We start from the raw sequence: 17,266 nt of genomic DNA on the forward strand, positions 1-17,266 counted from the left end.
GAGCGCAGTATTTGTGCGGACTCAGAGACGCAGAGACATTCGGTACCGTGAGAGAAAAATAAATACGGATATACTACCGAACCAGTCAGGGATCTACACACACGGAATAATCTTCAATCCGGTCGCCTGTCTCGCCTGCGAGGAAAGCCCGTTTCCCTCAGACCTGCTGCGGTAAACGATTCATTTATATGGTCCAGCATCTTGGCAGAGACTAATTTATATACGTAGGCTATATGCATTATTAAGTGCTACCTGCTGCTATTTTCATTTATTTGTGTCTGAGTATTCGTCTAATTGACTCATCGATCAAGGCTTCGTTGACAGTGGCAATGACAGTAGCCTACACAAGCTTCTTCTCGAGCTGAAGGACTGCAGTGCAGGACGGGTTTCCCTGGGATACGTTTGGATTTTTTTTAAAAATAATTATTTTTCTGAGGGTAGTAAGGACTCGATCATCAGCATCCACTTGTGTAAAAGGGACATTGAAAATGGCCGTATTTAATTCTTGACACCTTACGCTGCGAGGAAGATATTCTTCAGGCATTTTCCAATCAGAGTTGGGTTCCAGCATTATCCAGCTATGATGTAGCCTACACGCGCACGTCTATACGGTTATCACCAGTGTTCATTATTGAGTAGGCTAGTAATTAGTATCAACCCAGGGCCTTCTTGTGATTTCTGTCATCAAAATGCCGGCTGGAATGAAGCCTCTTGAAAAATTCTTGAAGAAACAGACCAATGCACTCACTCGGGCGGGTGGTTTTGGGGAGAAGGCCACCGGCACAGGGGCATCCAGGCGGCGGGCCAGCCTGTCCCGTGTGGTGCCGTTCTTCAGGGAGACATCTCCCGAAAGCGGCCCGGCGAGAGAGGTGTTCAGCCCGGAGACAGAAGAAGCGCCGTGCTGGCCATCCGCCACTGCGGACATCAGGAGCCCGTCGCTGTCCAGTGATGAGCAGAGCTCAGAGGCGAGCCTGGACACGAATTGGACCCCGCTGCCCGCGGACACTCCGGACAATCTAGCGCTGGCGCTGCTGGATAGTGTGGCGGGAAAGCGTTACGGCAACTGCACAGGTGAGATGAATCCCCTTTCCCACTGTTCATGCTCCACTGACAGATATTGTTTGTGGATCTTTGAAGAGCAGGTCGTTTACAACTATGGTGACCGTTTATGTTGCACGCCTGTGTTGTAGGCTATAGTGGTTAGGATACCATACATAATCGTTTCCACAAGGCTTGTCGCGATTATCAACTTTTTATCGTTATTTTTGTTGCAATAACCGCGATTATCGTGCACTTTAAATGAACTTTAACTTTGTTAATTTTCGCGTAATGCAAATATTTTTATCCGTTGTGGTTTTGCGGATTGCACGATATTAATTTAGTGCAGGCACATTAAGGTGAATAAACAATAACATTGTAAATCACAATTATTATTATTTATTTATGAAAATGAATTGTCAAATAAATTTTCATGATGGCAATCGAGCTAGTTCCGATATTGAGCTCCTCAATAACTTTTATACAATTCACGAGTTCACACTTAAATTCAAGAGGGAGTAAAGTTTAATGCGTATTTGGCGTGCTGTACGGGGGGAGGGCTCCGAGCTCGAACCCAGAGTACCCCCCCCCCCCCCCCCCCCCCCTATGTAAATGGTTAGGACTAGTGTGGAGAAGGGGTGGTGGAGGGATGCTGCTGAACTGTCAATGAATTGAGGTGAGACTTCTGAATATATACACACACCTCTTATCGTTGATTGCTGAGTGCTGTCCACTGGTGTTAATAATCTGAGCGCGCTCCTCCCGAACTTTGTTAACAAAACATCGTGAAGTTTAAATTGTTGGGCGTTTTGTCATGTCTTGCTATCAATAACTTTTGTACTCTAAGTTTAAATTGTTTTGTCGTCTTGCCATTTTTAAAATATATTTTTGTATTTTTGTGTCATTCCATGAGAATTTTGTTTTTAAGACACATATTAACTTAAAAACTTAAAAATGAAAAAATCAACATGAAAGAGCATTTGCAAAACCTTTTACTTTTAGAATATGATATATTTCTGAGTAAAATTGTAGGGCAGGACTTAATTTTATCAGGAATTGATTAAATCATGAAAAGTGGGTGTGTTTGACCAGAATTGAACCATACCATAAAGTTTAAATTAAAGGAACTCTTTATTTCACAGAGATGTGGCATGACTTTGGCCCACTGCATTTTAGGAAGGCAGTCAAGGGTAGTCATGAACCTTGAGATTATATTGAGCACTGGCAACATTTAAAAGGTCACATCAAAAGGTCACAGAGAGTGATGTCATAAAACAAATTGCTTTCACATTTGTCAATAACAGATCCTATCACTAAATAAGGAACTGGCTGGAAATTTCTTCAAGTAGGGTGGTGCAAGGGTATTTCCTCGGTTATGGGACAGCTTATGACAATCGAATGAAATTATTAAATGTTTCCATGGTGCTTTCCTGTGTGTTTCTCCTGAAATTGTTGTTATGGATGTTTCATGATCACTCAAGCAGTTACAACCCACACCCACACCTGACACCCACATACTGCACTGAGCACCTGTATGTAGAAAACACCGACAACCAATCAATTCACACATGTGAGGGGGTTTCTATTTTGGTCTCAGACAAAGGAGTATTTTACAGGAAAATGACGAATTGTGTTGTGTTGTGATGGGAATGGGTTGTCTGTAACAAGTGCATACATGTTACCTGTTCCTGTAAGTCCCAGGACTTTTATGCAATGAAGAATGGCTCTCCCACACATTTATTAGCAGTGATGCTTTGCAGCCATAGTGCAGCAGTTTGCACTGCACATGTGCATTAGAGTGTTTTTAGGAAGTAACCATGGAAACTGCAGGGATTTCTACAGTATGCCGGTGCATAAAGAGAGAATGCTTGATGTAAAATCAATGGGCAAACGGACCGTTTGCCGTGGTTCAATGCGTTGATAGGATGTATGGTAACTAATAAAATGTCCCTTTTTGTAGAATAGGTAAATTATGATGACGGATAGGCTAGTTTTGTTATTTTTCATTGGACTGTTCTGAACAGTATAGAAAGGCGAGGAAAAGTTTATGTGCTTCAGGTAGATTGTGTTTAAAGCGGTAGTACACCGGAAAATGAAAATTCTGTCATTAATTACTCACCATCATGTTTTTCCAAACCTGTAAGACTTTCACTCATCTTCAAAACACAAATGAAGATAGTTTTAATGTAGTCTGAGAGATTTCTGTCCCTCCATTGACAGTCTGTGCAACCACTACTTTGATGATTCAAAAAGTTCATAAAGAGATCATAAAACTAATCCATATGAATTGAGTGGTTTAGTCCAAATTTTCTGAAGCGACACGATCGGTTTATACGATGAACTGATTGAATTTAAGCTTCATTAATTTAAATAAATATCTCTTTTAGATTTGATTTCTTGGTATTCTTTTGAAGAATTTGAAAGTCTTTAAACTGGCTTAAACCGACTGAAAATTGTTACTTTAAATATTACATTAATCATTAAAAATCAAAAGTTCATTCAATTTAATAATTTCTTTTCAAAACAAATTCTAGGTCTTGCTAGCATGGGTTCTCTAAAATGAACCCATGACCTAAACTTTCATTCATGTAGTGTGCTTGACAGCTGAGGTCTCTTTTTCTCATTTGGAGGTGATTTTGAGCAATTTATCTTGAACCTCTGCTCTATATCTATAGAACAGATCAGAGAGATTTCAGTTTTATGTCACATACTGAGGCAGTTGGCCTTATTCTCAACCTGTTTTACTTCTTTTTTATGTAAAGGGACGATGCCTTGCCTCTAGATAAGACTGACATTTTCTCTGCAATTTGTCATTATCGAGGCCCGGGAAATTTTTGAAAATGTGCCACTAATCCTGGATTAGCCAACAATGGACTTGCAATTTGTCTCATCTAGTGTTGTTGTCCGTAGAGTGACTGTGGATTATGGACTGAGGGAAGTCCACTGATCCAGGCTCAAGAGGTAACACACTGAAATAAGACACTGCTTACATATCAGTCCTGATGCACATGCAGTCAAGTCATCAGAGTTAAGAAGACACACAGCCCAGCTGTTGACCGAATGAGTAACTGTAGACAGATGCACTTTGTAGATGTTTCTACGTTTCTGGTACAATATGTATTTAATGACTTTGAAATATAAAAAAATCGGGTATATCTACCTCTGTTTACTTTTGTTACCTTTATCTCTTGAGTTTTCTATGTGGAATCCAGAATTCCCTGGAACCATATTTACCTCTGTTCCAAGACAACACAACACACCCATGAAACCGCATTATCTCTGGAATGTGTATGGACACCTCATGAGTGTGTGCAATAACTGGTAGTGTGTAATGGAGTGACTTGGTAGGGCTCATCGAACCAAGATTAGCAAGTTGATCATTACATAACTTTGTTTACCTGTAACCCTTCCAGTTGTGAGCCCTAGGCAAAAGTAGTTCTGTTGTTTGGCGTGTCAGAACAAAGTCCCAGAGGGCAGAGCAAGAGCGGTGCAATGGCCATATGATTCATTAGTTGCCAATTTTGTGAAAATGTCCTCCAGTCTTACTTGCCGAGGGAGGGGAGTGGCTTGGGACTTCATGCTTAATTGTTTTTGCTGAAAAGTTTTTGCAGTTCTAATACATACTGCAATATTATACCTCAATTATTATATCATTGCGAAAATCATTTTGTATGAGTCAGCAAGACTGTTTGGTTGATCTTTGAGCAATTGTTTCTCCCCATATATACTGTACTTATATGTATATATATATGGCTCTTCAATATGAATGCGTATAATAAATCATAATAATAATAAGTGCATAAAAAAATTGCAAAAAGGGTTTTTAATATCTTTTCATAGGCTTTTGATAAGTGAAAAATGCAATATAATAATTGCCCTTAACATATATTATTAAAAAGGGCCTTAATTATTTATTCTTAAAAATACTGGTAAAGTGAATCTTTAACTACGCGCTGTCGTATCAACCAGTCACTGATTTAAGTTTCACAGTTAGTTGTTGGTCAACCGGTATGTAAACGAAACCGAGTGTCATTAGTTTCCGGTATGTTTTTTTAAATAATGAAAGAAAACCTGTTCTTGGTTCCTAGCCATACTCTTAAAGGAGTGAAATGCATTTTCCCCCCTGTCTGCTGCCTTTCATATCAAATGTCAAGACTTTTGGTATAGTAAAGGTTTGGGACTGTGTGTTTCTTATGGTGCCAATCAGCATTATCATGATGTCATTTTCCTGTGGTTACAGAGTGATGGCATTTATAGCTCAGATAACTGCTGTAGTCATATGCACAAAGATTTCTGCAGGTAATATCAGCAGAAGTTAATGAAGGTAACTAGAGGTGTAGATAGTCTCTATAGGCTGAGGCCTGGTTGTATAAGGACAACACCACTCTCCATGTGCTGCTTTCCTGTGGGCCGAAACTGTCCTGAGGGTTTTTTAAAGAATCTTCGGCAAGTGAGCAAGTGTGGAGAAAGAAATAAATGCAAGGAAGGAGAGAAAGAAATGCAATCGGAGAGAGTGTGTTTGTGTAGGAGGAATGCTAGCATTTTTTTTTCTTTTGAAAAGAGTGAGGGATTAGAGTGGAATGACTGCCCACTCACTGGCCTCCCATTGCAGGGCTTTACATAACATTGTGAGGAAAAGCGAGAAATCTCTCTCGTTCTGTGTGGTAGTCACCCTCTCGCCCCCCTTTTCCTTGATCCTTAATGGTTATGCCCACTCATTTTGTGCTTATCCACACACCTGGGCTGCTCTGCTGAAAGCAGCTACAGTGTCCACCTCGACTGTGCATTTTGAATATGCATTTTGATGTATGTTAGTGCTGCAATATTTGTGTGTGGAGTGGGCGCTAATCAACAGCAGGGTATTTTCAAGTGTTATATTGTGTGATATATGTGACTCATTTGCACTGTTCCTGCGTATAGGCAACTTAGAAAACTATTGCAACAACTCGACACTCACTACGCAAATAGCACTTACAGCTGATTCCAATAGAGTTTGGTATTATCTAATAAAGCTATTCTCTAATAAGCATAACAAAATTGTTGTATTTATGTATTTGGTTGATGCAAAAGTGGATTAAACCCATGACTTTGTTTTTGCTATAGTGCTCATACTCTGAGCTACAGGAAAAATAGTTCATTTGAATTATACTAAACTTTTTTATCAATGAGTGTGTTTTTTATCAATGCTAGTGTTGGAATAAATATATTTAGAATCCGCCATCTTGGATAATTTTTTTCCTCTGTGCTCGGACAGTGTATTCTGGGATTGCCGGCAAAAGATATACAAGTAGTTATGCCCTAGAATTGGGCGTATATATATATATATATTTTTTTTTGGTACATAGATGTTCTGATATGGATATTTGTGTGAGCATGTTGTCTCCTCTTAACACAGACGCTCTTGTGTGAAGAACGAGCCTCTCTCAGACTCTCTCAGACTAAATTGTCTTTCGGCACCACTAGTAGAGTAATAGAAATGCTAACCTACTCTTAAATACTTTTTAAATGTTTTAAAAGTTTTGTCATATATTTGTATGTGTCTATATATACACTACCATTTAAACTTTTGGATCTGTAGATTTTTTAAATATTTTTCAAAAAAGTATTTTATATTTGATAAAAATACAGTAAAAACAGTAATATTGTGAAATTTAAAATAAGAGTTTTTTAGTTGAATATATTTGAAAATGTAATTTATTCCTGTGATGCAAAGCCTTCAGTGTCACATGATCTTTCAGAGATCAGTCTTATATGATTATTTGATGCTCAAAAAACATTTCTGATTATTATCAATGTTGAAAACAGTTGTGCTGCTTAATATGTTTTGTGGAAACCGTGATACATTTTTAATCAGGATACTTTGATAAATAGAAAGTTCAAAAGAACAGATGAGAGCGTGAGCATTGGGTCAATTGCGTGAGTCTCACGCTCAATGCGTGAGAATTGGCAGCCCTGGGTTACCTCATCAGATAAACACTATTTCTGGTCGCAAACATCTATTTACCACAAGGTAAAAAAAATTGTTCTTGGATTAACTTGCGATGTTACTTTTTCTGGTTACTGTTGTTTGAAAACCATGTTGAAACACATAATACTTATATTTAAAATGACTTCCTTTGGGGGAGTGGGTTCATGCCTTATTTTGGGCATCATATTCACTTTGCATACCCCCCATAATTCATGCCCTTATGTTATTGGAGAAAATCACACTCAGGCTATGTAGACACAATTTTTGAAAGCGATTATAAGGCGGCACTTCTGAAGCTATCTCTCGCTCGCTCGCTCTCTCACTCTCTCTCTCTCTCTCGCTCGCTCTCTCACTCGCTCGCTCTCTCACTCTCTCTCCGTTCTTTTCATTCTGCATCACAAAAACAGCATTGCAGTCACTGCGAGTCAGTGCCTGAATCAAACCATAGCAAATGCGCCACGTGACGCCCCTTTGAAGTGACAGCAGAGGTTGCTCTTTTTCACCACGCAGCTTGCACACTCAAACACACGCGTGCACACACACATACACACACACAGATGGCTTCGAGCTCCCAGATCAGTGGCTTGACCGACAGCCCTAATAACAGCCTGAAAACAGCCTCCTGCTTGCTAGAGAAGGATGTGATTAGCACACAGTGATCACTCCCTCCAAGAAGCAGTCGCACATGGAAAGCCTCCTTCCGAAACAGCTTACCAAAGAAGATACAGAACCTTTGAGCAGCTGTTCATGCTTTTAGACCACTGGCATAAACAATAATGCAGAGAGTGATAAACGTAGCAATGAGTTACATTAATCGCCGAGTACTATAATGGCGATGAAGTTCTTTCACTCTTGTGGAGGAGGGTGATGATTATATACAGAACTGTTTAGAAAAAGAGCCATAAAGGAGCTATTAGCTTTGATGATCTTCTTATCACCCTAATCAAACATGTGTTAGATGTTATTTTGAAGTATTGGGGCCATTCTCACTGTGACGATGGGCTGGATCTCTTTTTGCCCGCGGGAAACTGTGACATATTTTTCATAAGAAAGTTCATGCGTATGCAGTATTACAAACACAAGCTGGCTTGAGAATATCTATATAGGTGTGAAAACCTTTTAAAAGCAACAGGTAGTGAAATTTCACCACACTTTACCTTCTTAGTAAATGGTTTTATTGTTTTTTTTAGGAATGTTTTATGTATAGAAAGAACAGCATTTGTACTTTTGTATTATAGATTAACTGTTTGTACATTTAATGCATCCTTGCTGCATAAAAGTATAAATGTAACTCCGTCTTACTGAAAAAATCTTACCGACCCCAAACTTTTTAATGACATTGTATACACCATTGTCACGTTATGCTGCATATGAAGACACGAAGAGGAAAGGTTCATTCTGTATTTAATATTATCCACAAAGTAAAGCCAAATAAAGAAGCGCAAGCAAAACACAACCATACATAAACAAGACCAGACAAGGGTGAATTGAAAACACATGGCTTAAATACACTGACAAATGAGGTGATTAACGATACACAGCTGACAGTGATGATGAATGAAATCAGTAACTAGGGTGACAAGAATAGTGGCGGGAAATGGTCCAAACAGAGTGATGTAGTGACAATAATACAGGTCCTTCTAAAAAAATTAGCATATTGTGATAAAGTTCATTATTTTCCATAATGTAATGATAAAAATTAAACTTTCATATATTTTACATTCATTGTACACCAAGTGAAATATTTCAGGTCTTTTATTGTTTTAATACTGATGATTTTGGCATACAGCTCATGAAAACCCAAAATTCCTATCTAAAACAATTAGCATATTTCATACGACCAATAAAATAAGTGTTTTTAATACAAAAAAAGTCAACCTTCAAATAATTGTGTTCAGTTATGCACTAAATACTTGGTCAGGAATCCTTTTGCAGAAATGACTGCTTCAATGCGGCGTGGCATGGAGGCAATCAGCCTGTGGCACTGCTGAGGTGTTATGGAGGCCCAGGATGCTTCGATAGCAGCCTTAAGCTCATCCTGAGTGTTGGGTCTTGCGTCTCTCAACTTTCTCTTCACAATATCCCACAGATTCTCTATGGGGTTCAGGTCAGGAGAGTTGGCAGGCCAATTGAGCACAGTAATACCATGGTCAGTAAACCATTTACCAGTGGTTTTGGCACTGTGAGCAGGTGCCAGGTCGTGCTGAAAAATGAAATCTTCATCTCCATAAAGCTTTTCAGCAGATGGAAGCATGAAGTGCTCCAAAATCTCCTGATAGCTAGCTGCATTGACCCTGCCCTTGATAAAACACAGTGGACCAACACCAGCAGCTGACATGGCACCCCAGACCATCACTGACTGTGGGTACTTGACACTGGACTTCAGGCATTTGGGCATTTCCTTCTCCCCAGTCTTCCTCCAGACTCTGGCACCTTGATTTCCGAATGACATGCAAAATTTGCTTCATCCGAAAAAAGTACTTTGGACCACTGAGCAACAGTCCAGGTCAGGCGCTTCTGCCGCTGTTTCTGGTTCAAAAGTGGCTTGACCTGGGGAATGCGGCACCTGTAGCCCATTTCCTGCACACGCCTGTGCACGGTGGCTCTGGATGTTTCTACTCCAGACTCAGTCCACTGTTTCCGCAGGTCCCCCAAGGTCTGGAATCGGTCCTTCTCCACAATCTTCCTCAGGGTCCGGTCACCTCTTCTCGTTGTGCAGCGTTTTTTGCCACACTTTTTCCTTCCCACAGACTTCCCACTGAGGTGCCTTGATACAGCACTCTGGGAACAGCCTATTTGTTCAGAAATTTCTTTCTGTGTCTTACCCTCTTGCTTGAGGGTGTCAATGATGGCCTTCTGGACAGCAGTCAGGTCGGCAGTCTTACCCATGATTGCGGTTTTGAGTAATGAAACAGGCTGGGAGTTTTTAAAAGCCTCAGGAATCTTTTGCAGGTGTTTAGAGTTAATTAGTTGATTCAGATGATTAGGTTAATAGCTCGTTTAGAGACCCTTTTCATGATATGCTAAATTTTTGAGATAGGAATTTTGGGTTTTCATGAGCTGTATGCCAAAATCATCAGTATTAAAACAATAAAAGACCTGAAATATTTCAGTTGGTGTGCAATTGAATCTAAAATATATGAAAGTTTATTTTTTATCATTACATTATGGAAAATAATGAACTTTATCACAATATGCACATTTTTTGAGAAGGACCTGTATACTGTATACACGTTATAGTCGGAATATATGTGCACACTAGGGGTGGAACGGTTCAAATTACTTTTGTATCTCGGTTGCGGTATGGTTTCTATGTTCAGGAAAAAAAGGACTGCTGTCAAATAAAAATAAAGAAAATACAAGATACACATTTTTTCAATACAAATAGTTTTTCAGGTTGATCTAACAGTAGTTTTCAGGTACAGAAATTGAATAAAGTAATCAAATGTAAAATAACACTGCATATCATTTTCACTGTATAAGTTAAATAATGATTAATCCTTATTAAAGTTACAAAAGTTATTCAGTAAAAAGCAATACTCGAAGTGGGCCACTGTACCACCTGACCACTGCAGATTTCAGGTGTGTTTGACTGACCGGTCGGTGTACGACATCAAAGTACTGCGAGAGTGGTAAACAGCGAATGCTTTAATCACGATCTCTAGCTTTTCATCGATGTCTGGGTGAACATGCATAAGTATCAGATGAGTCCTGAAACATGCTGCTCCTCAACCAGCTTAGTCACGTCACTCACGCCGTGCAAGATCAGCTGTTGAAATATGTTAAGTTCTCAAAGGCACAAACCACATTCGACAACTAATCTAGTATTTTTATGAATAAAGGTGGAAAATTGAATACATGCTGAAGTAGGCTACAAAACTTTATTTTGTCATCTTAAATTCCATTTCTGCACCCCTAGTTCCTGCGGCAATGCCGAGAACAATTAAACTCCTAGTGCACACCGTCTTTAAAGAAATTATGCGATAAAACTGCACATATTTGAGTTCGATGTTGCAAGAAAATGTGCAAAATGCCCCGAGTAACAGCAGCATCAGCACACTGCCTGCAGCGGTAATGCATAATTTCAGGGCCAGGTTCAAAGTTCGTGCACACGGTTGGCAAACAAAAGGGTGCAAAATGAATCCATTAACTCTGCTGTGGGTTTGGATTTGTTTGCACGGGTGTTCTGTTCTCCGGTATTGTGGAGTTCAGTTGTGTCGTGCTTTCATGTGGGCACATCTTGGACTGATGTTGTTCGGCTATTAAAACAAAAACATCTCTCATTTTCACATTATGTAATACCAGTCGCAGAGGTTTCAAATCATTTCTCCCGGTTGACCAGAGAGCAAGCTTTAAAAATGCTTTTTGTGAGCCCTGCTCTAGGAACAATCTCTCCTGGTGCCAGTTTGAACTGGGTTAGACCTAAAAAAAAGTGGCATGCTTCTAAATTCAGCATTCTCTGTTTTAGTTTAAAGGCCGTAAGGTGTTTTTTTTTTCCTTTTTTGAGTCACATGCTGTTTCTCTAGACTGGTGGGTTTACATAGACTCTTTCTTGCTTTTGTCAGCTTTTGAAAGACTCATAGCATATGTATTTTCATTTGCACCTGCTTTCTTCCCTCCAAACAGTATGAGAAGTTTTCACCACGAGCATTCATTTCAAAGGATTGTTTTGAGAATAGCGGCGGTCCTCCAGTGGCGTTCGCGTATTTACTTATAGTTGGCGGCCCGCCAAAGTAGATTTGCATGTGAATGATGGTGTTTTGTGTTACGATCCAAAGAAAAGATGGGAGTTGAAGGGTGAAATGCCTCCCAGAATGGAAGAATTTTGTGCAGGGGGGGGGGGATTCGAGATAGAGCAGATACGAAGAACAAGCGCATACAGCCTCAGAGAATGAACAGAGACCTTCAAAACACACACCAATGCACACACACGGTGCGTCATGCCAAAAGGCAACAACGTGACTGAGGGAGAGATGAAGAAAAGACGGCGCGAGGAAGAGAAAGGAGAGCATGCGTGGGTAGTGGGGGTTTTAGATGTGATAAGGCCTCCATGGTAACGGAATGTCTATCATGGTTTATGTAACGCCACCCTGGTCCTCTCCATTACGCTCTCCTGAAATCCCAATCTCCGATCTACTGCTGATTACAGTCTATACATTGACCACATCCGTGCAGCTTGGATGCTCTCCCCCCTTTTTTTACAGACAGAGGTTTATTGAGCGTGAAGCTCCGTGACCCCTAACCTTGAGGTGTCCCCATGCCTAAAAACATTTATATAAAGACAGAGGAAAATGAAATTGCTCAAATGTTGCTCTTTCAACCTAGAGGAGTTTTTAGTTATGCTTCATTTAAGTATTAATTATGTCAATTGTTAAAATGCAGAGGGGGGCCGCAACCCCTGGGAGTCTTCCAAGAGGTCGACCAATTATAATTTCTTGAACCCTTTTTATGAAGTTTACAATGTAAATGCATTAATATGATACTATCTACAGTATTTCTAAAGTAAGAGCGGGTTCGGCCATTTGTAACTTGAATGTGCGAGGCTTCTGATGTCCAATTATTTTTGCTGAACAAAAACAGTCTGTTATGCTGTTTGATATTGCAAACTAGTATTTATTATTGTAATCAAAAACACACTGATTTGTTGTGCACGTTGTTTTATCGTTTACTGCACTTTGTTATTTTTCAAGTTATTAACCTATATAGTGGCTAATGAACCGGAAGTCTCGCACATTCACCAAAAATAGCTTATAAATGTTATGTATATGCATTTTTTATTTATATTTATTAATTCTTAATATACAAAAGCATTAGAAACATTAAGCATTGTTTTTGTTGTTTTTTTGTTATTGTTATTGTGTTATATGTTGGGTGTGTTTTAAAAATTGGACCCTGAGTCTGTAATAAAAGTTTTGATTGACTGGTTGATTGATTGATTGAAATTGGCCCTAAAAAGGTGGTGGTGACTTTCACTGACTTTTGATTGCAAACTTGGTATCTTGGAAACTCTGAGAACAGTTTAAGATATGGTTGAGAATGAGAACTCTTCTGAAACTCTAGAGAGACATGATATGACATATGAAATGATCCCAGTTTAGTCTCATCGAGGTTGTTTTTGCTGAAACTGAATTTCTTTGAGACGGCCTTCGGTTGCACACACCCCGTTACCTCCCTTCGTCTAAAGACAGCAGGATTATGGTGTTTTCTTTTGGCAGGAGCTTCTCTTGACCTTAAGATGAAAAGAAAGGGAGTGATTTTCACTTGTCTGAACGATGGGTGTTCTGTACGTGTGATGGGTGTCTGTCTGAACTCCCTGCTGCGTCCGCTCAGTTTGGTTCTCACAGTGCAAGATCATGTGCTTCTATGGAGAATACATGTGCAGTTTCTATATTTGACTCTGTGTGTGTGTGTGTGTGTGTGTGTGTGCATGTGCTTGTGTGGGTATCAGGGTGGGTGTTGGATTTTACTCTATTCCCATTCTTGTCATTTAAAGAGATGCGTTTTGTGCCAATTTGGGCAGGAGATTTGCTACACTTTTAGCTCTATCATAATGTAAACTAGTGAGTCGAAAGAGGAAAATGGATGAAAAAACACTGGAGAATGTGGGGGCCGTCTGTGAAAGAAGGGATTAAATAGAGAAAAAGCATGCGAGGCGGAAAGGTGTCATATTTGCGTCTTCTGTGCCTCATCTTCATGCTGATTTATATTTCCAAACTAAACATCAGCACTGACTAATTTACCACTAAATGTGGATATCAAACATTTACACGGTTAAGCTGCTTTGACACTTTCTTATGGAAGCCTGTTTCCACCTAAAACAGGTTATGGAGACAGGACATAAAGTTTAATATAAAAATAAAGTCACATCGTAAGATATAATTTGCAGTTGTAAGACGTAAAGTCACAATTTAAAGATATAAAGTCACAATTATAAGAAAGAAAGTTGGATTTGTAAGATATAACGTCGCAATTAAGAGATATAAGATATAAAGACATATATGCTTTAAGCACAAGGTGCAAAAGCATATATGCAGTTTCCTGTTTTATTCCTTTGATTTACCTTAATGTGGTAGAATTTTATATGCATAAAACTCTTAAATTTACCTCAAAGCTATTAAGTCGGAGCTAAAAGTGTTGAGTAAGGACAGCTGGATATATCAAATGTATGAGATGCGATGATTGTTCACGTGATTCAGGAGTTTACTAGGCTCCTCAGAGCAGTTTTGATGCTCTCTGCTAAGCATTATATGCCTGAGGGAGGCCGACAGACCCACACACTGACATAATACATGGCTCAATTACGGCTGCAGTACAAGTTATCGAGAATTATAAACTCCCACCCTAATTTAATCTCAACAGCCATGACAAATTCTAATAAAGAGAGATGGTCAATGCTTACATACATCTGACCGGAGGGGGCCCAGAAGTGTTCCCGTCAGCCCTCACAATCGCACACGCTCATATGGTGACTAAAAGTCAAGTTGCTTTAATATCTTCAACACCCTCAGCTCTGACACAACACCTCATAAATTCCTCATCGACTTCAGTAGAGGTTGTCTTCTGTTCGGTTGCTAACACGTGCCTGACAGGGACGTGCAGCTATCAGAGGTGGTAATTAACCCAGTTGACTCCTCCTCCAGTTATTCCGTTCCTGTTTTTCTCACTAACTCGCCTGACATGGCTGCCTGCCTTGCCGTCGTTTCTGGCTTTGCATCCCATTTGCTTTTTTTGTGGGTTTTACCTTGATTATTTTTGCATCTGTCTGTATGCGTACATCTGTCTGTATTTTGTCTGTGTGCCTCGCTCTCTGCCTCTCATCTATTTTATTTCTCCTTACTCACCATGCATTCTAGTCAGCGTTGCCGTGGCAACCACAAGAGATCTGCAGCTCCAAAGATGTGGAAGGAAACTAACTCGCATGCCCACCTTTTAACTTGCACACACACACACACACACACACACACACACACACACACACACACACACACACACACACACACACACACACACACACACACACACACACACACACACACACACACACACACACACACACACACACATATATATATATATTTAGAGAGAGAGAGAAAGAGAGAGAGAGAGAAAGCTTCCATTACGCCTCACCTGTGACTCTCAAAAGCGGTGCGACTTCACAAAAACATGCACAAGGTGTGAAGTATGCAGGTCTGAGCATGTTTCTAATATGCACATTAGAACGCCTTGAGTGCACCGTAATGGCAGGAGGACATGCATGTCATTTTTCGATTATCACAGTCAGGAACTGAAACAAGCACGTCTGCACCAATCAATGATCAGTTGTTGCCTGCAAATCAGTAGGTAAAGCAGAGGATGATTGTTGGAATCTTTTCTGTTCAGATGATTCATTCAACTAAGGAAATTCAATTGACAGTTCATCTTAATTAAACCCATCGTCTCACTGAACCAGTGATACAAGTTGATTCTGTGTCTAAGCTGCTCTGAAAAGGGAATGTGTTAATTGCTTTACATGGCACGCGAACTCTTTAGCATTTTGAACTGAACTGACATATACATTTTGTGCTACTGACTCTTTTCTCGTTCCTCTAGGCGGTCACGTTTTAAATAGTTAGGTATCAATGATTTATGTGCTCCACATTGATATAACCCAGATACATAATCAGCGTCATGTCCTCAAATCAGCCAAAATACAGTCCCCGAAAACCTCACTGTCAAGATGTGCCCCAGATCGAAAGATATAATACACATTTCTAATCTTTTTTTGAGCATTTCAGTTTTTCAAAGTCTCGTTCATTCGTTATGCTGCTTACGATTCCCTTTTCACTGTTGACCTTTTTTTTTTACACTCTTTACTTTCATCTGCTACTGTACAGGCTCATATTGTAGAGGCAGACATGTTTGTATGGTACGTCACTGCAGCCTTTGGGAGTGTCTGTGATCCAAAGTGGGCCAGAAAGCACCGTGATTTATTCTACCCACAAACCCACTGCATGTCCTTGAGATGAGCTAGCAGAGGTGAAGGCTTGTGCCATCAGGTTCAACTTCATACTCCCTGAACGAGTGTTCACAACCTGCCGAACAGCTATGACGAAGTCTGCGCTAAAGATATAATTTTCTGGGCTTCCTTCTCTTTCATTGTTTTGTCCTCCTCGTGTCAATCTCTGCAACCGTTTGCTCAGACAAACTTGAACATTTTGTTCAGGTGTGACGTCACTAATGAGGTTGTGTTCGTCTTTCTCTCTTTGCAGAAATACTCCTGGATGACTTTATGCTGACACACCCAATCTTCCTGGCCTCAGACAAGTTCCAGCAGGTCTTGCTTCAGCAGTATCCTTTCTTCTCGCCAGAACCATAAACCTCTTCAGTTCTGAAACTCTTCAACGGGCGACCGTAACCCTATCATAAGGTGATCTATATAACTAGAACATGGACCTGGATCATCATCTTTGGATCAATGCTTCTATTAGCCAGTTAGTTTTATGCAGGGCGGGCTAGTATAATGGTCTCATCAATCATTTTGGTTAGCATTAGCATTAGGAATAAGGGTTAGCCTACCATTTATGTTGGGAATCTTGCTTCAGGAGCAACGCAATGTTGCCCTTTCTTGTGGGAAAAATATTATATTATTTAATAAATATTATTATATTTCACTTTTATTAAATAATTTCATGTTTAACTTGAATTTAATTCATTTTGATTATATAATTTGTTCTTTGTATTTGATTAAAGTAAATCCCTAAAGTATGGAGATATTTTTCAATCCTTTTGCATTTATTCGCAAAAAGTTTTGCATTCCCCTGAGAAACTGCATTCACTCGCAAAACTTTTAATATGGGAGGAAAAACTATATTTCAGTGCTTTTGCGAGCGAATGCAAAGTTTCTTCGGGAATGCAAGAGGACGCAAGTTTTTGTGATTAAACACAAAAGCATTGAATTATAATTCCTTTCATTTTTTTCCATCATTATGTCCCCTTAGTGGCTCTGTACTGTAGTGTGATATCATATCCTGTTGTCTTTATCAGAAGAAATTTCACATACTCAAAGTCTAGCATGACCATGCTTTATGGTTTTCCAGTCCAGATGTTACCATCTCGACCCAGAACTAGTTAAATCACGTCTAAGTTACTAATTGTATTTCTGGTGAATTTTTGTGGTGTTTGAATTTGAATGATTGCAGTGACAGCTATGCTAGTGCCCAACATGTTCTCCAATCAGTTTGTTTACCTTGTAACACTCCAGAAAAACTGAACACTTGTCAG

At 39.6% G+C, this 17,266-nt stretch overlaps 1 protein-coding gene across 1 annotated transcript in view; it reads left to right on the forward strand.

Annotated features, from left to right (window-relative positions):
- rapgefl1 (Rap guanine nucleotide exchange factor (GEF)-like 1) overlaps positions 1 to 17,266 on the forward strand; it is a 42,646-nt gene continuing 25,380 nt past the window's right edge. Inside the window, exons 1-2 of the mRNA XM_077212098.1 lie at positions 1 to 1,071; positions 16,255 to 16,333. Coding sequence (XP_077068213.1) covers positions 690 to 1,071; positions 16,255 to 16,333 — 461 coding nt within the window. The 5' untranslated portion in view covers positions 1 to 689. The remainder of the gene's footprint in view (positions 1,072 to 16,254; positions 16,334 to 17,266) is intronic.

Source organism: Siphateles boraxobius, unplaced genomic scaffold, assembly GCF_051911475.1.
Source record: "Siphateles boraxobius isolate OS27281-9 unplaced genomic scaffold, OSU_SipBor_1 66, whole genome shotgun sequence".
Taxonomy (NCBI): Eukaryota; Metazoa; Chordata; class Actinopteri; order Cypriniformes; family Leuciscidae; genus Siphateles; species Siphateles boraxobius.